The sequence below is a fragment of the Oncorhynchus mykiss genome, chromosome 32 (genome assembly GCF_013265735.2).
Source record: "Oncorhynchus mykiss isolate Arlee chromosome 32, USDA_OmykA_1.1, whole genome shotgun sequence".
NCBI classification, from domain to species: Eukaryota; Metazoa; Chordata; class Actinopteri; order Salmoniformes; family Salmonidae; genus Oncorhynchus; species Oncorhynchus mykiss.
In genome coordinates, this window is record NC_050572.1 from 17,368,039 (window position 1) to 17,390,394 (window position 22,356).

The following is a 22,356-nucleotide window of genomic DNA, read 5'->3' on the forward strand; positions in this document are numbered from 1 at the left end:
GGAGCTGATTGTGGACTTCAGGAGGTACCAGGCTGGGCATGCACCCATCCTCATCAACTGTGCCACCATGGAGACGGTCAAAAAGTTCAAGTTCCTCTGCGTACACAACTCCAAGGAGCTGAAATGGTCAAACCCCACGGACACGGGTGAAGGCACAATAGCGACTCATCAAACTCGGGATTCTGAAGAAATTCAGTCTGTTCCCTAGGGCCCTCACAGTGTTCTACAGGAGCACCATCAAGAAAATACTGTTGAGTTGCATCACAGCCGGGTACGGCAACTCCCCCGCCACAGACCACAAGGTGCTACAGAGGGTGGTGCCCTCAGCTGAATGCACCACTGGGTGCACACAGCCTGACCTTCAGGACACCTACAACCCCAGGTGTCACAGAAAGGGCAAGAATATCATCAGGGACCCCTGGATATTCTGAGCCATGACCGGTTCTCTCCGTTTCCATCACTCAGACATGGGCATTATAGGAGCATCATGGCAAAAAAATGTAAAACTGGCCAATAGCTTCTACCCACAGACCATCATCACTAGTCAGCTCCCCCCCCCCCCCCCCCCCCCCCATTATATTTGTATTGTTTTATTTCACTTTGTACTGCATTGTTGGAGCTCGGAGCTTAATAATTTCTCTGTACCCTGTCATTACATACATCTGCAACCCTGTACATGTGTTCTCTCTAATCCAATCTAATATATATATTTACCGCTAGGTGGCAGTCATCACAGGTCTGTGTGTTCGTCGTAGTCAGAGAATCTAGCTACGTAGCTAGAGAAGCTCGCTTGTTGTGGTGGCTAACGACGGGAAGCATGCTACGGTTCTCAATTTAGTGATATTCGCCCAATAGTAGGCGAAATCTGCAGAAATGGGGAAAAGAGACAATAGAGTGGTAAGCCACGTGTTAAATAATTACAGGCATGTAGATATTTAGCTTTTTACGATAAATAGTAACGTTATGCATGAAAACAAACAAACGTGTTGGCTATAGCTAACTGGCACTGAACGCATGGGCCTGTAACGTTAGGTATGTTAGCTAGGCCCTATAAGTTAGCTAGCCAACAGTAGTTTACGTTAGTGTGCAGACAAGTCGAATCCCTTTAAAACTAGCTATATCAAAGGTGCGGAAATTTGAGTTATTTTAACATACGATATATATATATCGAACGAATATAGCTAGCTAGGCAAACTAACCCTGCAGATATCGAAGAACAAGTAAACGTTAGCAGGTCGTATGAAGGACCGCTAAACGGAGCCACACCTGAACTAACGTAGCTAACTATTAAGTTCGAAATATATCTAGTTATGTTATTTAGCTAGTGTATAATAATATAGCGAACTAGCGAGCACACCCTGTGCCTGTTCTGCTAACATAATCCAAAGCGCACTGTCGAAAAAAAACAACTAACTAACTATTATTGTAACTACGCCTGCCAACTAGGCTCGAGTTCATCACCCGAATTGGCCGGACTGGCTGTCTACGTTGTATCTATGTTATGAATGTGTTAACATTAGCATTAGCTATGGAAAGGCCATAGAATTGGTATTGACAGTCTAGTCAAAATGACTGATCCAACCTAGCCAGGTCAAAATATTGTGTGTTATTATGCTTCCGATCCTGTCTAGACTAGTGTCTTGTCTACGGTAGCCAGATGTCATTGAAATGTCTGGTCTGACTGTCTCCCTTGTGTGTTTTCAGTCATATGTGAACCCCATAGCTGCATCACGGGCCAAGGGACCTGCACCCAACGCAGGACCGTCTATCCAGGATTACCTGAGCAGACCACGGCCAACATGGTAAGCATAAGATAACACACCAAAGGACCCAGGATTTGTGCCTGAAAGGGCTCCAGGTTGTATAACTGGCGAGATGGACATATCCTCATTGATGTTACTGAAGAATGTCAACAGGCAAAATGGTGGATTCTATGTGTGTAAATCGGGGTAGTAAGGCATTGCTGTTTTATAGTAATAGGCTGCACGCTATGAAATGCTGCCTGCAAGTCACAGTAAAATGTTGCTATGCCCTTGAATGTTTGGACCTAGGCCTACATCACCGTCAGTTGTGATTCATTGAGTGATGATGGTTTTTGTTCACCAGGGAAGAGGTGAAAGAGATCATCGAGAGGAAGAAGAAAGGCTCCAGAGCTCTGGCGGACTTTGAGGATCAAATGAACGAGGTATTGTTCAAATGTCAACAATTCTACTTTATTGACCGGTTGTTATTATACCACAAATCCAGTGTTTTCTTTTTTTCTTACATTCAAATATCACAATTTGCTTTGTATAGAATTGGAAGAAAGAGCTGGCGAAGAACAGAGAGAAGTTACTGGGTGGCGTTGACAAGGAGAAAGAGGAGAAGGAGAAGAAGGAGAAGGAGAAGAGAGAGAAGAAGGAGAAGAAAGAGGTATGTTTCCAGTTCTATCCATGTCTAATATTCGAACACAAACATTTTGTTTTAACGTATCCACCTCTCATACCAGATCTCGGTTTTGTGTTTAGAAAAAGAAGAAAGAGAAGGGGAAAAAAGAAAAGGGAAAGAAATCCAACAGGGTGAGGAAAGCTGTCTCCAATGTTTTGTTGAAGGCTGTTGGTATGCATATTGCGGTAGTGGTATCTGTCATCTAAAGTGTAAGCTTTTCACAAAGGTATCTTTGTGTCAGTTGCTGTCTTCAAATCTAATGAGCTCTGCTTTCATTGTGTTTGGTCAAGCATTCCTCTCCCTCCTCCTCCTCATCGAGTTCTGATTCCTCTAGCAGCTCCTCCTCAGACTCTGAAGACGAGGTATGTACCAGAGTATTTGGTGACAAGTCTGTGTCAGCTTGCCATACTGTTTCCCAGCCACCCTGTAGGCACCATAGAAATATAATACATTAGAAGTAATTGTATTTGTAAGGTAGGCACGAAGAGCTGTGTGAAGTATTGTGAATATATATATTGTGAATACATTTATACTGTTGATATTTTGTTTGGGGATTGGCTTCTACCCCCTTTATGAATATGCGTTTCCAGTTAAATATTGTCCGACTAGTTCAAAGAGGGGAAATGTGATAGATTGAAACTGAGTTTTTGTCTGATGTCTGTTTGGTCAGAATGAAAAGAAGAGTGTCAAAAAGAAACGTAAAAAGAAGCGGTCCTCCTCCAAGAAAGCATCAGAAGACTCGACTGTAGAATCGGAGCCCGACAGCAAGGTTACTTTGATGTGGAGAGTATTCCATCTATTTCCTTACATTCATTTTAATCGAAGACATTTCTGCACTCTTAGAAATGTCTTTCGTCACGTGCTTCTCTGTTTAGCCATTGTTTGATTTCTGTTCATTCATTTCAAAGTTGAACTTTTTTTTGTTGTGTGAGTACTTCATTAAATCTTCATGTTTTGTATGCAAAAAAAAGGGCTCCTTCCCTCTCATTCTGTTTCTCTCCAAGAAGACGAAGATGGAGATGGAGATGAAGAAGAAAGAAAAGGTAATTTAAGGACATTCGTGTGGTTGTTAGTCCTATTTTGTGTATTGCTGCCTGAAGAAGGTTTTGAACATGCTGGGCTACAGTGAGCTGATGGCTGTAAATGTTTAACCTTCAGGATGAAAAGAGCCGCAGGAAGAAGAGGAAAGCCGAGCAAAGTCATAAAGACTCATCCTCGGAGTCGTCAGCTGACTCAGAAGTGGAGGAGGGTGTAAGTACATTCACCTTTGTCACCTTTATATTCATTTGCCATGTTTTATGACTGAAAATAATGTGTTATGTATTGACTTAGATGACCACTTATGGGATGTATTTTTGTTCCTCGTTGGAAGGCATAGGCCATCTGCAGTTTAAGTATTATATGGAGGGAACTTTTTTTGCATTCTGTATCATTGTGAAATACTGCACTTTTTGATTGGACGTTAGGAAACTGTCAGCGGCCTTTCCCCATATATTGTGGTTGGTTAATTTTTGCAATGTCTCTGTAGGGTGAAGCCAAGAAGAGAAAGAGAAGTAATGAGGAGAAAGAAAAAATAGCAGCAGTAAGTGGTTGTCAGATAAGCATACACTAACCACAGGATGAAAACGGCCACTCCCCGTGTCAGATTTAGTGATTAGTGACCAAAATACACTATATTTACAAAGCTATGTGGACACCCCTTTAAATTAGTGGATTAGTCTACTTCAGCCACATCGTTGCTGACCGGTGTGTAAAATCAAGCACGCCGCCATGCAATCTCCATAGACAAACATTGTCAGTAGACTGGCCCGTATTGAAGAGCTCAGTGACTGTCAACGTGGCACCGTCATAGAATGCAACCTTTCCAACAAGTCAGTTTGTAAAATTTTTGCCCTGCTAGAGCTGCCCTGGTCAACAACTGTTCAGCTGGGGAGTGGTAGGCCACACAATCGTCTGTCCTCGATTTCCATGACCGAGCAGCTGCACACAAGCCTAAGATCACCATGCACAGGGCCATGCGTTGGGAGGAGTGGTGTAAAGCTCGCCAGCATTGAACTATGGAGCAGTGGAAACGTATTCTCTGGAGGGATGAATCACACTTCACCATCTGGCAGTCCGACGGGCGAATATGGGTTTGGTGTATGCCGGAAAAACGATACCTGGCCCAATGCATAGTGCCAACTGTAAAGTTTGGTGGAGGATGAATAATGGCCTGGGGCTTTTTTTCATGGTTTAGGCTAGGCCCCTTAGTTCCAGTGAAGGGTAATCTTAGCGCTACAGAATACAATTTCATTCTAGACGATTTTGTGCTTCCAATTTTCTGGCAACAGTTTGGGGAAGGACCTTTCCTGTTTCAGCATGACTATGCCCCCGTGCACAAAGTGAGGTCCATACAGAAATGGTTTGTCGAGATCGGTGTGGAAGAACTTGACTGGCCTGCACAGAGCCCTGACCTCAACCCCATCAAACAGCTTTGGGATGAATTGGAACACTGACTGCAAGCCAGGCCTAATCACCCAACATCATAACCCGACCATACGAATGCTCTGCAAGTTCCCGCAGCAATGTTCCAACATCTAGTGGAAAGCCTTCCCAGAAGAGTGAATGCTATTATGGCAGCAAAGTGGGGACCAACTCCATATTATGCCCATGATTTTGGAATTAGATGTTTGACGAGCAGGTGTCCACATACTTTTGGTCATGTAGTGTATGTTAGCAAGTGACCAGAAATGGCAACATGCCTCTGTCAACATGCCTCTATCTCTTGGGATTGTTTCAAATGTAACATATTTGCAATATAATATATGCAGATGCTTTTATCCAAAGCATCTTAGTCATGCATGCATACATTTTAAGATATGGGTGGTCCTGGGATTCGAACCCACTACCCTGGCATTACAAGCGACGTGCTCTACCAACTGAGCCACAAAAGACCACATACAATACTGCCTGAGTAATATTTTTCTGCACTGACAGATTTTATACAAAAACATAGCAGAATGGAAGTTTAACACTTACTTATCCAACTGTTGTAAATGTTAACAGGACAAATCAAAGAAGAAGAGGAAAAAGAAGCACAAGAAACATGGCAGGAAGAAGAAGAAGAAGACCTCTTCTGACGTTGAGTTAGACTAACATCTAGCGCTGTGGTTCTCTGTCCAACTGTCCACCACTAGAGAGCATCTGCCTTTCCACTACCAAAAAAATCCCATCTAGGCTGCTCCCATGATGGGGGTAGTTGATGGATTAGGGGAACCGCTAGCGTTCTGCTCATGAGAGTTGAGATGGTGGGGAGATGGGATATGGGGTTTCTAATGTTAATTAAGGACTGGTGAACTGGGAGTTACGGGTCATCAAACCCTCTGTGACAACTTTGCATATTTGTTTTTCTTTTGTCTGTTGCTAGTTTTTATTAGATCCAAATGAACGTCGTCAAGGACACCATAAGTCGTCGTCAAGGACACCATAAGTCTGTCAAGTGTGGCCCAACTGAACTGAAACATTTGCATATGAAATGAAAATGAACTTCCATACATGGATATTGATCAGCAGTGTACATTTTTTACACCTTTGGTATGCTGCCCTGCTATGTCTATTTTACCATTCTTGGAGATCTCGTGCATTACTAGCTACACTGAGGTCATTTTGGGACTTTGTTATGCTGGTGCCCAGTGTCATGATGCATGCATTCTGATATGATGGTCACTTCTCTTGCCAGCCTCATATTGAAGTTGGGATTGTGAAAATATGAGTGAAATTGTCATTATCACAAGGGATAAACTGTTCAATTCTGTTAATGTAATGAATTCTACAACTGAATATCTATAAATGAATGGGTTTTAATTATTAAAGTATTGTTTTATCCTTGATAATATAGTGATTATTTTTTGTGTATGGATGAATGATGAATGATTTGTATTGGATGAGAGTAACAAATAACATTTATACTTGTAATTTACGATCCTGGAAGCATCATGAAATACAGTGGGCCAAAAAAGTATTTAGTCAGCCACCAATTGTGCAAGTTCTCCCACTTAAAAAGATGAGAGAGGCCTGTAATTTTCATCATAGGTACACTTCAACTATGACAGACAAAATGAGAAAAAAAATCCAGAAAATCACATTGTAGGATTTTTAAAGAATGTATAAGTATTTAAGTAATAAGTATTTGGTCACCTACAGACAAGCAAGAGGGCCAAGTTAATTTGAGTTTTTATTTATTCATTTATTATCCAATAGGCCACAAAGTGTCCTATCCTAGGCCCCCCTAGGCCCTATTCTAGACCACAATTTACCCATCCCCCCCTTTGATATCTGGCTCTGCCCAGGTAACAACCTTGCCTAATGACTTAGGTAAGATTAGTAAATTATCCTTATGTTCTGACATTGTCATGTAGGAGCGCCCCTTTCATTATCCACATGTCCAATTCTCCCTTGGGCTTCCGTTCATGTCTATCCTGTATAAATTATCTGTCAAGTGTCTTATCTACTTTAAGAGTTATCTGTGCTGCTTTGTATGTTCTTAGATGTACTGTATATGTGCCTGTCTATTTAAACAGTAACCCTTTTCTCTCCTTTCTTATTTCACGGGCACTAGTCAATGCTACTGTCGGCCTGCTGTGCTGAATAATTTCTTGGCAATGTTTCCGTGTTTTACACCATAGTTCCTGAAACCAACTAAACATTCATTCCTCTCAGTATCTGTTTATTTACCCATTCTGTGTCACTCCTACCTTGCTCATTTCCTAGCCCCCCTTCTAAAACTTCTGCTCTCAAACCTTCAAGGTCTCAGCAGCACGGGGAGGGCTCCTCCGTCTGCCCTTCCTCCTATCTGTCTTTCGCTCTTTCTCATAGCCGTCTTTATCAAATATGGGTTGTTACCAACTATTGACTAAGTGTCTCACTGTTTGGCATTATCTGAACTCATGGATTTGAGAATGGTGGCAATCTCTAAAGTCCTTACATAACCTTAATCAACCTATCTCGATCCTATCAATAGTCCTAAATCACCACAGATGTCATATATCCCTGTCAACTTTGATACTATTTAAATAAAAAACTTCTAATGATCAAATAAAGCCAAAACGAATGCTAACCATATCATATGCTTTCTGTACTAATGAAATCCATCCATCGGGAGTCCACTGTGTTTTATCTAACAATAACATGGGTTAACCTTAAAATCAGTCTCATCAATCATTTAATATATGTTGCATAGTGTGGGATACATTATCTACAGTCATTTACCATCCCTAAGAACTGCAACATTTTTTAAATTAATTTTAATGCTTATAAAATCACTATTTTTCTATCTCAATCTATTTTCCTGCCTTATTTGCTTAAACTATCTCCTGTCCAAACCTCAAAGGACCATATCCTCCCCCGTTTATTATCGATGATAAATAGGATTTCTGTTCCTGTTATAATACCAAATGAATAGTAGCCAATTCGAAACCTTCACAGTCAGTGTTTACAACAGAATCCTGAACCTCCTCCTCCTCCTCAATAGAGTCTATTCCCCCGCTCCTCATAATTTGTCCTGCCAAAAATCCACATTCTCCTCTGAGTCTTGCTGCTCCTAGTGAACTACTTATCTCTCCACCTCTCCTAGCTCAGCTCGCCCCCACCCTACTAAGTTCTGTTTAATGGTATGGCTTATCTCGGGACGCATTCCACTGAGGAAAGCAATTTTTAATTGTTGACTATACAATTAAGTGAAGTCCCTCCACTGCCGGGGATTCTTTTAACCCACTATTCTCCCGGAGCATCATATATACACTGCTCAAAAAAATAAAGGGAACACTAAAATAACACATCCTAGATCTGAATGAATGAAATATTCTTATTAAATACTTTTTTCTTTACATAGCTGAATGTGCTGACAACAAAATCACACAAAAATTATCAATGGAAGTCAAATTTATCAACCCATGGAGGTCTGGATTTGGAGTCACACTCAAAATTAAAGTGGAAAACCACACTACAGGCTGATCCAACTTTGATGTAATGTCCTTAAAACAAGTCAAAATGAGGCTCAGTAGTGTGTGTGGCCTCCACGTGCCTGTATGACCTCCCTACAACGCCTGGGCATGCTCCTGATGAGGTGGCGGATGGTCTCCTGAGGGATCTCCTCCCAGACCTGGACTAAAGCATCCGCCAACCCCTGGACAGTCTGTGGTACAACGTGGCGTTGGTGGATGGAGCGAGACATGATGTCCCAGATGTGCTCAATTGGATTCAGGTCTGGGGAACGGGCGGGCCAGTCCATAGCATTAGTGCCTTCCTCTTGCAGGAACTGCTGACACACTCCAGCCACATGAGATCTAGCATTGTCTTGCATTAGGAGGAACCCAGGGCCAACCGCACCAGCATATGGTCTCATAAGGGGTCTGAGGATCTCATCTCGGTACCTAATGGCAGTCAGGCTACCTCTGGCGAGCACATGGAGGGCTGTGCGGCCCCCCAAAGAAATGCCACACCACACCATGACTGACCGACCGCCATGCTGGAGGATGTTGCAGGCAGCAGAACGTTCTCCACGGCGTCTCCAGACTCTGTCACATCTGTCACATGTGCTCAGTGTGAACCTGCTTTCATCTGTGAAGAGCACAGGGTGCCAGTGGCGAATTTGCCAATCTTGGTGTTCTCTGGCAAATGCCAAACATCCTGCACGGTGTTGGGCTGTAAGCACAACCCCCACCTGTGGACGTCGGGCCCTCATACCACCCTCATGGAGTCTGTTTCTGACCGTTTGAGCAGACACATGCACATTTGTGGCCTGCTGGAGGTCATTTTGCAGGGCTCTGGCAGTGCTCTTTCTGCTCCTCCTTGCACAAAGGCGGAGGTAGCGGTCCTGCTGCTGGTTTGTTGCCCTCCTACAGCCTCCTCCACGTCTCCTGATGTACTGGCCTGTCTCCTGGTAGCTCCTTCATGCTCTGGACCTTACGCTGACAGACACAGCAAACCTTCTTGCCACAGCTCGCATTGATGTGCCATCCTGGATGAGCTGCACTACCTGAGCAACTTGTGTGGGTTGTAGACTCCGTCTCATGCTACCACTAGAGTGAAAGCACCGGCAGCATTCAAAAGTGACCAAAACATCAGCCAGGAAGCATAGGAACTGAGAAGTGGTCTGTGGTCACCACCTGCAGAACCACTCCTTTATTGGGGGTGTCTTGTTAATTGCCTATAATTTCCACCTGTTGTCTATTCCATTTGCACAACAGCATGTGAAATTTATTGTCAATCAGTGTTGCTTCCTAAGTGGACAGTTTGATTTCACAGAAGTGTGATTGACTTGGAGTTACATTGTGTTGATTAAGTGTTCCCTTTATTTTTTTGAACAGTGTATATAAAAAATACTACTACCGGTCAAAAGATAAAACAAAGTTTCAAATAACATGATCAGATCAGAGTTACTACTCTGGAACCCTCCACAAAGATAAATTATTGTACCCTTATGGCCATCGGAAGAGAGACTCAAGAAAGTCTGCCCTTAGTCCAAGGCTATGCCATTTCCTTCGTCTCATTGGTTCAAATTACAACTATGTCAAAGAACTATATACTCGTTCATAATTATCAGTTACTCAATTTACATTAAAATCAGTATCACAAATTACCTTAAATTCCTTATCCAAATGGCCCTCCCATGAGGCTGATCAGACCACAAGGGAAAGCCATGATAGAGGTCAATAGTCATACTACCCTTTTACTGTCGTGTTCCATACAATATTAGACAAATTGAAAAACCTTTTATCTAAAGAATTCACGTGTTTAATTTAAACTCAGAAAACAAAACTTCTAATATTCCATATCTCTTGGAAAATGGAAATGTACTCCCTCCAATCATAATTTTTTAAATTTCCTCAATGTTCCATGTAACTCATTCAGTCCTTCTCCAAATAGTCTCCCCAAAATGCTTGATAGGAATACCCTGCCATTAGACACACACAACTGTGATAAACATGCACTGTCCCTTTAAAATAAAATAAACTCAGCCTGCAATCCACTTTGCGGACCTGTCATTGTTCCCCATAATGAAAACAGATTATAATGTATATATACCTTAACTTCCTGTTAAATTTCACTGGTGTTACCTGAACAATCAAACCAAAATCAATAACCGGGAACTATTACAAAACCTTTACGATTACAACTCCCTCTCTTATAGCCAAATATAGCCCAGTGAATGTCACCAATCAGTGCTGCCCACCTAACAATTTTTTAACTACATAAAGAGATGTAAGATAACAACAATACATAAAGAGAGACCTAAGACAACAACATTTAGTCATGGCAACACAATTTGTTTAATGTGGAATGCATTGTTCAGCGCATTGCGCAAGTGGGCCAACAACAAGTATTTATTCAAGACAAATATGCTGCAGACCAGCAAGAATTCCTCCACGGACCTACGCCGGTCCACAGACCAGGGTTTGAGAAAGGCTGGAATAGGCTATGGATAATTCTTCTGAGACTACACTAGGAACACTTGATATTGCGAGCCCAGCAGAGAATCAGGGATGAGGGGCATCATCGGGCACACATGAGATACTATAATTCTGTAAGCAACTCATTCTCAAACACTTAGCAGTATGACATTTAATTGATTACAAATTACATGACCCTCCCCTGGACTAAATTACAAATTGCATAACCCTCCCCCATTTCCCTCCGGGTAACTATTGCTTAATTTTTTTTTTTACCTCTCCCTTAGTTTGCAGTGACTTTCACTTCCTCTCCAACTCTGAGGCAGCAGTGTCATTCGAGTAGCCGGGATTAGCCCAGAAGGCTAATATTTCACAACCATTCTTTCAAAATAATATTTATTGTAAGACACATATTGATGTATTCAGTCAATGGTGTCACCTGTAAATGACCGATTGTTTGGTGCCACCCCCTTGTTTTCATTCTAAGTGAAAACACTACACGAGAAGTAGGGCAGCATAGGGTCGCCCATGACCTGCGGATTCTGGCTTTAAACAGAACATTTGTAGACATCCTCAATCTGGACAAAGTTCCTCATGGATACACCCAGATTTCCTAAAACAGACTGTATTCCTTATCACTGTGGTTTGCAACACAATACTAAAGTCACTTTCACCAAACTAACTATGTATTGAGAAACGCTGTAATTTGCATGACAATAACTTTACAGTACAGTTAAGGACTCAGGTCACACAGAGGAATCAATCAGACAACCGTAATGAGAGTAATGCTGTACCTTACATAATTTCTCACTTTTTCCTTCCTTATATTCCACAATAACTCCTAGACTTATTTATTTTATTTTTTACCCCTTTTTCTCCCCAATTTCGTGGTGTCCAATTGTTGTAGTAGCTACTATCTTGTCTCATCGCTACAGCTCGGTTGACCAGGGGCCCAGAACACTTGGAGAACGAACAGATAAGCAAAAGTATTTATGCCTGCCTGCCTGCCTTTGAGGGGGTTGGCAGATTGCTACGAACCTATCAGAGGAGCGTGTCTGTCTCCCTGTGTGCATATTTCTGTCTATTGTTTGTCTATTAAACCTTTAAATGTAGAAGTCGTTGGGGTTCTTCATTTTCCACACCTTGGCCAAATTCACGATTCCCGAGACTATAAGGTCTAGTGATCATTGACAGACTGACATAATGAAAACCAAAGGGTCTATAAAGCCAACTGGTGCTATTGGACATGGTAATATACTGTTAACTACTTCTGTATTCGTCACTGACCTAAGCTTCTGTTTAGTGCATTGTTGGCATACATGGGGAAATGAGATAAAGTTACTTATTTGTTATAAAAAGTGGGAGGATCAAATCTAGTGTATGAATTGGTCAAGGATTCATGCAGTCACCCCATTGTGTAATCTCACAGGAAGTGTTTGGATCACTAAACTGAGCTCAATATCAAGGCTAAGGTAAGTGAGATTTAAAAAAGAGAAAATCATTTCATTTTAAACTATGCAATTAGAAATCACAAATATAAGAATTAGTACACAACAAATGTATTCAATTATTTGAATCTTAGTCAAGTAATTCAGAAGTAATCTAAGTTTAGATGCATTTGAAATGGAAAGTAAACTGAGACACCATGTTAGTGCTGTGGCAGCGTGTTCGTAAATTCACTCTGGATTCTGGAGTGCCAGAGTGCGTTCAAAGTGTGCTCTGGGCTATCATAAATTCTGAGCATTTCGCTCTGGCACTCTCAAACCACCCTCATGTTTTTCATCTTACTTTTGCTCATCTGAGGGTGCGTTACAAACAAATAATCTGACAGAACTGGCACTCCAGAGGGAATTTACAAACGCACCCTAAGATAAAGACAAAGAGTTGGAAATTCCACAAGGTATAATGATCCAGTAAACTTCAAAAAATAAACATCATACTCAACCTACTACAAAATTCCTCTAAATTGTAACCACTTGTTAAATCCCTATCCTTTAGATGTGGAGCATAGCTGCATTGGTGTTAGTGCTGACAGGGTCTGCCTCTTGCTACATCACGTGCCCTGGTGGGAAGGTCTGCTCTGATCAAACAACTTGCTGTTTGACTAAAGGAGGATATGCCTGCTGTCCAGTTCCCAATGTGAGTAACCAGGGTTCACCTTAGGGCAATTTGTAGCCTGGTCCCAGATCTGTTTGTCATGTCAACAGCCATAGCAATTGGCAGCACAAACATCTGGAACCAGGCTAGGGAATTTGATAACACTAGTAAATGGGATTCTCAGCAGCACTAAGGTTGTAAATACTGGAAAAAGAAACCAGCATACTGGTACTGTTGTTTCCTTTTCTTTTGGATTACAAAACCAATATTTCAGTTGAAAGACCTTGGGTTTAGAAAGCTGTATGAGCAAAGACCCCATAAAGGTATTTTGACTGCATATCACCTTTTTTTCATTATGTTTTCCAGGCGGTGTGTTGCTCTGACATGGCCCACTGTTGCCCGTCAGGCTTCAACTGCAATGCCATTACCCAGAAGTGTGAGAAAGGCGACCATCCATGGAGCAGTGTGCCCATGCTGAACAAGGTGGCTGCAGAGGAACCAAGCTCTCCTGTCTCTGCTCCGCTCGAATCTGACAGCAGCCCTGTCCAGAGCAATGCAGTGGAGAGCTCCATGGTCGGCAAGGTGCAATGTGACAACTATTATGCTTGTCCCGATGGCACCACCTGCTGCCACCACCCCACAGGCCTGTGGTTCTGCTGTCCATACTCTCCTGTGAGTTGACTAGTGTTTCTCTGCTTGTAGTATGTTGGCTTGAAGGGCTCTTGTCAATTTGTAATAGTGTTATAGAGTAGCTGGCAGTATCAGGAATTAGTGACACTTTTGTTGTTATTGTAATAGGTTTTTATTACAACTAAAAAACAAAACATACTACACAATAAGTTATTCATATTTTTCTAAACTGGATATTTTCTCAGAAATATTAAAAACAAGAATTTGAGAGCTGTGGTATGCATGAAACAATATACTGAATCAATATACGCTGTACTTAATTCCAAAATGGTTATTGTCAATATACAGTGAGCTATAAAATGATTGGGACAGTGACATTTGTTGTTGTGGTTTTGGCTCTGTACTCCAGCACTTTGGATTTTAAATTATACAATGACTAAGAGGTTAAGGTGCAGACTGTCAGCTTTAATTTGAGGTTATATTCATCTATATTGGTTCAACAGTTTAGGAATTACAGCCATTTTTGTACATAGTCCACCCATTTCAGGGGACCAAAAATATTTGGTAGAATTTCACTTATATGTGTATTGAAGTAGTCTAAAGTGTAGTATTTGGTCCCATAAACCTAGCACACAATGATTACATCAAGCGTGTGACTACAAACTTGTTGTTTCAGATGATCTATTGTGTAATTTTGGAGTCACTTTTATTGTAAATAAGATTATAATATATTTCTAAACATTTCTACATTAATGTGGATGCTACCATGATTATGGATAGTACTGAATCAATTGTGAATAGTGATGAGTTAGAAAGTTAGACGCACAAATATCATACCCCCAGAGCCAAAACAACAACAACAAACGTGTCACTGTCCCAATACTTTTGTAGCTCACTGTATCAACTTGTGTACTTCTGTTGTTCCACAGGGTAGGTGCTGTCTAGATGGGTACCACTGCTGTCCCTATGGCTATGACTGTGACCCCACATACACGAAGTGTGTGAGGTACGGCAACCTGAGGTACCCTTTTGCTCCGAGGCAGGCCCCTTCAATGATCGAAGCCATCAAGGTCTCCTATGCGTCACACTCACAGGCAACCAATGTTTGTGTAGGCAGTGGACATTGTGGACATTGTTCTCTTTCTATGTTTGTTCCTATCCCATTCAAGTCGGTCTAAGAGAAAATCACTTTTGATTCCCACCTTATGGGCATTAAAAATAATAATGAATAGAGAATGATTTCCTGCACACTGGTATGCTATTACATTTTAACCTCTGAGAGTAGTTAGTAATGTAATCACATTATTCCCACGCAACCAGATACTCAGATGTGCGTGTTCTTTTTACATGTTGAACCCCTGAGTAGAACATTGACGGTGTGGTTGTCTTCTTTCCCTTGTCTTTTAGCAGGTCTCATGGACAGCTCTAGTTCAGGCCGCTGACAGCACACCACAGGCTGGAGTCTCTCACTGTGACACTAAATTCTATTGTCCTTCTGCAACCAGCTGCTGCAAGGGACCTAATGGCAAATGGGGATGTTGCCCATTCCCACTGGTAAATATACTGAAAGTGTTGGGTGTACTCTAGAGGGGATTTAATACAACTGACATTAAATACCACTGAGCTATCATTTGATAAAGTAGTATATCAATGTTATGTAGGTAGAGCATGTTTAATAATGTAATTAACATTTTATCTGTAGTGCACGTGCAGAGCAGTGTGAAATGTTTTAATCAAATCAAATGTTATTTGTCACATGCTTACTTTACAAGCCCTTAACCAACAATGCAGTTAAGAAAAATACCTAAAATAAAGTTACAAATAAAAGTAACAAATAATTCAAGAGCAGCAGTAAAATAACAATAGCGAGGCTATATGCAGTTGAAGTCAGAAGTTTACATACACTTAGGTTGGAGTCATTTTAACTCGTTTTTCAACCACTCCACAAATTTCTTGTTAACAAACTATAGTTTTGGCAAGTCGGCTAGGACATCTATTTTGTGCATGACACAAGACATTTTTCCAACAATTGTTTACAGACAGATTATTTCACTTATAATTCACTGTATCACAATTCCAGTGGGTCAGAAGTAGAGGTCGACCGATTATGATTTTCAACGCCTATACCATACCGATTATTGGAGGACCAAAAAAGCCGACACCGATTAATCGTCCGATTACATTTTTTTTTTTTTTTATGTATTTGTAATAATGATAATTACAACAATACTGAATTAACACTTATTTTAACTTAATATAATACATCAATAAAATCAATGTAGCCTCAAGTAGATAATGAAACATGTTCAATTTGGTTTAAATAATGCAAAAACAAAGTGTTGGAGAAGAACGTAAAAGTGCAATATGTGCTATGTAAGAAAGCTAACGTTTCAGCTCCTTGCTCAGAACATGAGAACATATGAAAGCTGGTGGTTCCTTTTAACATGAGTCTTCAATATTCCCAGGTAAGAAGTTTTAGGTTGTAGTTATTATAGGACTATTTCCCTCTATACCATTTGTATTTCATTAACTTTTGACTATTGGATGTTCTTGTAGACACTTTCGTATTGCCAGTGTAACAGTATAGCTTCCGTCCCTCTCCTCCCTGGGCTCGAACCAGCAACACAACGACAACAGCCACCACATTGAAGCAGCGTTACCCATGCAGAGCAAGGGAAACAACCACCCCAAGGCTCAGAGCGAGTGAAGTTTGAAACGCTATTAGCGCGCGCTAACTAGCCAGCCATTTCCCTTCGGTTACACCAGCCTCATCTCAGGAGTTGATAGGCTTGAAGTCAGAAACAGTGCAATGCTTGACGCACAACGAAGAGCTGCACGAAAGTGCTGTTTGAATGAATGTTTACGCTCCTGCTTCTGCCTACCACCGCTCAGATACTTAGATACTTGTATGCTTGTATGCTCAGTCAGATTATATGCAACACAGGACGTGCTAGATAATATCTGGTAATATCATCAACCATATGTAGTTAACTAGTGATTATGATTGATTGTTTTTTATAAGATAAGTTTAATGCTAGCTAGCAACTTACCTTGGCTTACTGCATTTGCGTAACAGGCTTGTGGAGTGCAACGAGAGAGAGGCAGGTCATTATTGCGTTGGACTAGTTAACTGTAATCTTGCAAGATTGGCTCCCCCGAGCTGACAAGGTGAAAATCTGTCTTTCTGCCCCTGAACGAGGCAGTTAACCCAACATTCCTAGGCCGTAATTGAAAATAAGAATGTGTTCTTAACTGACTTGCCTAGTTAAATAAAGATTAAATAAAGGTGTAAAAAAAATAGGCAAATAGACCAACAAAAATACCGATTTCCGACTGTTATGAAAACTTGAAATCGGCCCTAATTAATCGGCCATTCCGATTAATCGGTCGACCTCTAGTCAGAAGTTTATGTACACTAAGTTGACTGTGCCTTTAAACAGCTTGGAAAATTCCAGAAAATTATGTCATGGCTTTAGAAGCTTCTGATAGGCTAATTGACATAATTTGAGTCAATTGGAGGTGTACTTGTGGATGTATTTCAAGGCCTACCTTCAAATTCAGTGCATCTTTGCTTGACATCATGGGAAAATCTAAAGAAATCAGCCAAGACCTCAGAAAGAAAATTGTAGACGTCCACAAGTCTGGTCCATCCTTGGGAGCAATTTCCAAACGCCTGAAGGTTCTACGGTCATCTGTACAAACAATAGTACGCAAGCAACAAGGAAGAAGCCACTGCTCCAAAACCACCATAAAAAAGCCAGACTACGGTTTGCAACTGCACATGGGGACAAAGATCGTACTTCAAACGTCCTCTGGTCTGGTGAAACAAAAATAGAACTGTTTGGCCATAATGACCATCATTGTGTTTGGAGGAAAAAGGGGGAGGCTTGCACGCCGAAGAACACCATCCCAACTGTGAAGCACGGGGGTGGCAGCGTCATGTTGTGGGGGTGCTTTGCTGCAGGAGGGACTGGTGCACTTCACAAAATAGATGGCATCATGAGGCTGGAAAATTATGTGGATGTTGTAGTGTCTTTACTATCATTAACTGAAGACTTCATTTTTTATCAAAGATTCTCTGTAATTAGTATTACGCGATTAGACTGATTAATCATGTAACTAATTAACTAGGAAGTCGGGGCACCAAGGAAAAATAATTTCCTAATATAACCTTTCAGATATTTTCATATCTGATCCATAGTCTTCTGATTAATTAATTATTTACTTTACCTCACGTTACTCTCATTCCTAACGTCGTAAATTGTTGGTTATCTGCACGAACCCAGTCTTCACTATGAGTCATCCATACATCAATTGTCTTAAATCATTTATTTATTACTAACTAAGTACAGTAATTCACAGAAATGCATAAACAAACAAACAAGGTAAATGTGGTTACAAGAAATTATAGGAGAATGTGCCCTAGTGGGCTAAACCGGCATGGCGGCTTGTTAGACAAAAGGGGAAGTGGGGGTCGACTAAGAAGTCACTACAAAGTGATAATTATAACAATTGAAATGCTAATCCTTTGCACATGAACGCTCACTCATTTGGGAAAAATTGCAATCAATATATATATTTACGCTCAGTGTGTCGTCTTGATCGCTGGTGAAAAGTTAATTTATTTTGTAGAGTTGTCCGTCTCTCTTTCTGTCGTGTTTATAGTGGATAGTTGAGAGTGACATTCATTCGTTTCGTTATAGAATGGATGTTTTGGCGGTTGTCATTCTTCGCGTTCAATGATACCGAATTCCTAGCTGCAGACTAGTAATTAATATCAAAGACTTGTTCTTATTCTGTCGGTATCGATAATCTAAGAGTTTAACCACGTGGTATGGTTAAAAGATTCAGCAATGGTCTACAACCTTTGTACTCTCCTAATGGAGAAAAACATGGTCTGCAACCTTTAGCCATCTCGTAATTGAGGTAAGCTCGGTCTGCTGATCCAAAACCAGAGTGCGGGTTTTATTCGGAAGGCAGAAAAGGGCTGTCCCAGGATGCCTGACCCAACTGGGCTCAGGGGCGGTCCTCTGATTTAGTTAACTCCAATCCCCTTTTTCAGTTTTCCTTCATTAAACACGTCCAAAATCATATTACACAATTTTACAAACAGTATCATACTCACTCATTCATCTTATACAACAATTAGATGTAAACCTCATATCTGAGGCTATTATATAAACAGCGATATGGTAATGTGCCACAGTCTCCCTTGAGCTTCCCCAAGTTGTGACAAACGGACCAGTTCGTAGCTGGATTCTTCACCGATCTTTTATACTTTCTCCGGAACATGAAATTTGTTGCTACCTCAAGTTCTGTGAGGTGGAAGGAATTGCTTTGTTCTCTATGAAAATGTACTCTCTATACTGTGTCTCCATGAGGAGATCCTCAGGAATTTACGATGTCTCTCTGACCACAGCAACCTAGTTGAAGGAGGAAAGGGGGAGGCAGGGAGAGGGGGATGGGGCTTGCTATACCCAAAGAGGCCAACGTCATGACAATGTATTGAAGCAACATCTCAAGATATCAGTCAGGAAGTTAAAGCTTGGTCGCAAATGGGTCCTCCAAATGGACAATGACCCCAAGCATATTTCCAAAGTTGTGGCAAAATGGCTTAAGGACAACAAAGTCAAGGTATTGGAGTGGCCATCACAAAGCCCTGACCTCAATCCTATAGAACATTTGTAGGCAGAACTGAAAAAGCGTGTGTGAGCAAGGAGGCCTACAAACCTGACTCAGTTACACCAGCTCTGTCAGGAGGAATGGGCCAAAGTTCACTCAACTTATTGTGGGAAGCTTGTGGAAGGCTACCAAAAGCGTTTAACCCAAGTTAAACCATTTAAAGGCAATTCAAATACCAATTGAGTGTATGTAAACTTCTGACCCACTGGGAATGTGATGAAAGAAATAAAAGCTGAAATAAGTCATTCTCACTACTATTATTCTGACATTTCACATTCTTAAAATAAAGTGGTGATCCTAACTGACATAAGACAGGGAATTTGTACTATGATTAAATGTCAGGAATTGTGAAAAACTGAGTTTAAATGTATTTAGCTAAGGTGTATGTAAACTTCCGACTTCAACTGTACAGGGGGCACCGGTTAGTTGAGGTAATATGTACATGTAGGTAGAGTTATCACATTAAGATCATGTGCAATATTATGCCGATTTTATATTACTATCATGTTCTGAGACCTATTTTACATTTTTAGGCGAAGTGTTGTGCGGATGGCCTGCATTGCTGTGAATATGGATACACCTGTGACCCAAACTCATACAAGTGCAGGAAATGGTACTCTCAGATTCCTTCAGGTCTGAAGGATGATGCTAATCAGGACTGACACTATTTCAAATTATTTATGATCTTGTCACTGTACTGACATTGGATTGTACCCTTTTTGTGAATGCATTTGAATTGAACCTTGCACTGATGAATACAAGAATGTTAAATCATGTCACCCAATCATTAAAATGTTTCCTTGTTGAGTATTTAGTGAATCATTCCTTATAGGCTACCAATCTCCACTGGCTAAATTGTATCAGTCAAATATTTATGTACAGTATGGGTGTATTCGTTAATTAATTCTGGAGCGCATGGGTGTGCTCAGAGTGCGCTCTGGGCGATCATAAATTCAGAGCGATGTCAGATTGTCAGTTACTACATTCAGAGCGCACACTAGACGCTTTGGCCAAGGAGTAGGGTTGATCCCATCATTCTGACCTCACAACTGCAGTCAAGCACCCAAGCTAACTGGCTAACGTTGGCTAGCTAAAGTACTTCCTGACACAAATGAGAGAACACCTCAGTGTGACCATTTTACTCAGCCTGTCAGAGCTGGTTAGGCTGTTTTCATGTTATCCAGAGCGTTGGTGACTGTAACTGTACTGCTGGAATCACTTTCATTACGCCAATGTTTGCTGACACCGGCCTTATTCAACGGGTGTTGAGCGTTCGTAAAGTCATCAGTTATTCTGGGCTCTGGCACACTCAGACAAGAGTGCTCTGAAATCGGAGAAGATAGCCAGAGTGAATGTATCATTCATGCTCCTCACTTTCTGAGTCATTACCTGTATTATACGTGCAGCTCTGTGCACGTGGATTGGAGTTACTATGGTAACAACATCAAGTAGCTAACGTTAGTTTTTAAAAAGGTTATTATGAACACAACAAATACAAAAAAAACAACAGAAATATACAAACAAGAGTACATAAACCTAACAAGGTTCCTTTTCAATTAGTTAAATAATGTAATGAAACAGCAGCGAGCAGACCTCGAACCCTCGACCTTCTAGCCCGAGATTGACTATTGACTGAGTCGATTTCCGCGCTTATAAATCCAGGGTCTTTTATACTTTTATGGTGCGTATTGCTTTTTTGTTTTTACATTTACTGATCATTTCAAAATGATATTTAAATTCTATCTTAAATAATGTGAAAAGGGGTTTGTTCTCTGCCCACTTCATTTTATGGACAAAGAATCTTCCATGAAAGATAAACAAATTGACAATGAAAGTTAAATCAGGGTCCACATTTGGTTCAAAATAAAACATAATATCAGAGTCTTTCAAATTAACATTAATAGTTGTTTCTTTTCAAATATAATCTTCTAACTCATACCAGTCCCAAAATAAATGGTCAAGAGTCTCTGGGTCACAATCACAAAATACACATTTGTTATCAATAGCTATTTTAAATCTGTGTATAATAAAGGTCTTTACAGGGTAGATTCTATGAATGAGTTTGTATGAAACTTCTTTCACCTTATTAGATATACAATATTTACCAGATAACAACGAACCTTTGTTCCAGTTCACTTGTCCTAGGGCTACATTCCAGTACATTTTAGCAGAGGGAATAGTAACATATTGACATAGTTTCCTTATATACATGTTATTACATTTATAGTTTAAAATGTCAATTCCTTCTAGTTGTATTGAGGATACAAAATCCTCAACAGTTGCACTTGGAGTACTGTTACATTCTCATAAAAGAAGAATAGCACCTTTAGGGACAGCTCTAACAACAATTTGATACTCCTCTGGGGTGAATGTAACATTGTGTGTTCTAATACATTCTGGATAATCATATAGTTGTCCATCATTATTCAATAATTGTTTAACCCAAATAATGTTTTCGTCAAACCGGTTCTGGAAAAACAGTAGCTAACGTTAGTGTTTATGTATCTACGGCTAGCTACGAGCCAACAATCCTGCCTCCTATCTACAATGTCTGAAATGTCTGCTATGAATAGAAAATTGATTCAGAATCTCGTTGAAACTCTTTCTAAACACGTCAAACACTGTAAGTATGAGTTTTGATAGCTAATGTCAGTTGGCAGAGAGTGTAGTCTATGTTGCGTCCTGAGATAGCTACGTTACAGTAACGGCTCACAGAACTTCTTAGTAGCCAACTACCTAGTTTCTTCTTCTCTGCATTTATCTAGCTACAGTAGCTATATATTTAATAACAAAACGTGCAAACAAAAGAAAAGTTAATAGCTATCTATTGTTGTCTAGCTCCTCCAACCAAAACTCACCTTCCATTGAACGTGTTGGCACCACTGTTTAGGTGACAGATGGGGGCGCTATAATCTTGCTTTGTTGAGATCATGTCAAGTATGTCCTGTGTTTATGCAAATTAATAAAAGCATATATCAGTCTACGTAAATTGAAATGATGCATATGGTAGCAGTACTAACACTAAACAGAAACTGAGTTTCTGATCCGACTATTCAATGGACTCCTGGGGGATCAGGAGTGACAGGAGGAT

The 22,356-nt window shown here is 40.7% G+C and overlaps 2 protein-coding genes across 7 annotated transcripts; both read left to right on the plus strand.

Annotated features, from left to right (window-relative positions):
* Positions 1 to 729: 729 nt before the first annotated feature.
* Positions 730 to 6,299, plus strand: fam133b (family with sequence similarity 133 member B). Of its 2 annotated transcripts, none has more exons than XM_021559983.2 (11): positions 730 to 897; positions 1,705 to 1,802; positions 2,107 to 2,185; positions 2,296 to 2,412; positions 2,508 to 2,558; positions 2,718 to 2,789; positions 3,098 to 3,196; positions 3,435 to 3,470; positions 3,586 to 3,678; positions 3,956 to 4,009; positions 5,473 to 6,299. In XM_021559983.2, exons 1-11 carry the CDS (start codon positions 874 to 876, stop codon positions 5,560 to 5,562), a joined length of 813 nt encoding a protein of 270 aa, XP_021415658.1. In that variant the 5' UTR covers positions 730 to 873; the 3' UTR covers positions 5,563 to 6,299. The 2 variants fall into 2 exon arrangements, with proteins under 2 accessions (XP_021415658.1, XP_021415657.1); XM_021559982.2 differs by having other exon boundaries at positions 731 to 897; positions 3,399 to 3,470.
* A 5,831-nt stretch (positions 6,300 to 12,130) lies between these two features.
* LOC110488030 (progranulin) lies at positions 12,131 to 20,075 on the plus strand. 5 transcript variants are annotated; one of them, XM_021559987.2, is made up of 7 exons: positions 12,131 to 12,328; positions 12,660 to 12,756; positions 12,855 to 12,995; positions 13,320 to 13,625; positions 14,513 to 14,692; positions 14,991 to 15,137; positions 19,799 to 20,075. In XM_021559987.2, the coding sequence occupies exons 3-7, from the start codon at positions 12,855 to 12,857 to the stop codon at positions 19,925 to 19,927; spliced, it is 903 nt and encodes a 300-aa protein (XP_021415662.2). In that variant the 5' UTR covers positions 12,131 to 12,328; positions 12,660 to 12,756; the 3' UTR covers positions 19,928 to 20,075. The 5 variants fall into 5 exon arrangements, with proteins under 5 accessions (XP_021415662.2, XP_021415661.2, XP_021415663.2 ...); XM_021559986.2 differs by lacking the exon at positions 12,660 to 12,756 and having other exon boundaries at positions 12,136 to 12,328; XM_021559988.2 differs by lacking the exon at positions 12,660 to 12,756 and having other exon boundaries at positions 12,136 to 12,328; positions 14,513 to 14,686.
* The last annotated feature ends 2,281 nt before the right edge of the window (positions 20,076 to 22,356 follow it).

Bases quoted from the DNA above. Each gene is read 5' to 3' on its own strand.
- fam133b (XM_021559982.2), top strand. From the start codon at position 874: ATGGGGAAAAGAGACAATAGAGTG. The intron at 2,559-2,717 runs GTGAGGAAAGCT...TGTTTGGTCAAG, and splicing joins AGGGAAAGAAATCCAACAGG to CATTCCTCTCCCTCCTCCTC. The intron at 2,790-3,097 runs GTATGTACCAGA...CTGTTTGGTCAG, and splicing joins CCTCAGACTCTGAAGACGAG to AATGAAAAGAAGAGTGTCAA.
- LOC110488030 (XM_021559987.2), top strand. From the start codon at position 12,855: ATGTGGAGCATAGCTGCATTGGTGTTAGTGCTGACAGGGTCTGCCTCT. The intron at 13,626-14,512 runs GTGAGTTGACTA...GTTGTTCCACAG, and splicing joins TCTGCTGTCCATACTCTCCT to GGTAGGTGCTGTCTAGATGG. The intron at 15,138-19,798 runs GTAAATATACTG...TTACATTTTTAG, and splicing joins GATGTTGCCCATTCCCACTG to GCGAAGTGTTGTGCGGATGG.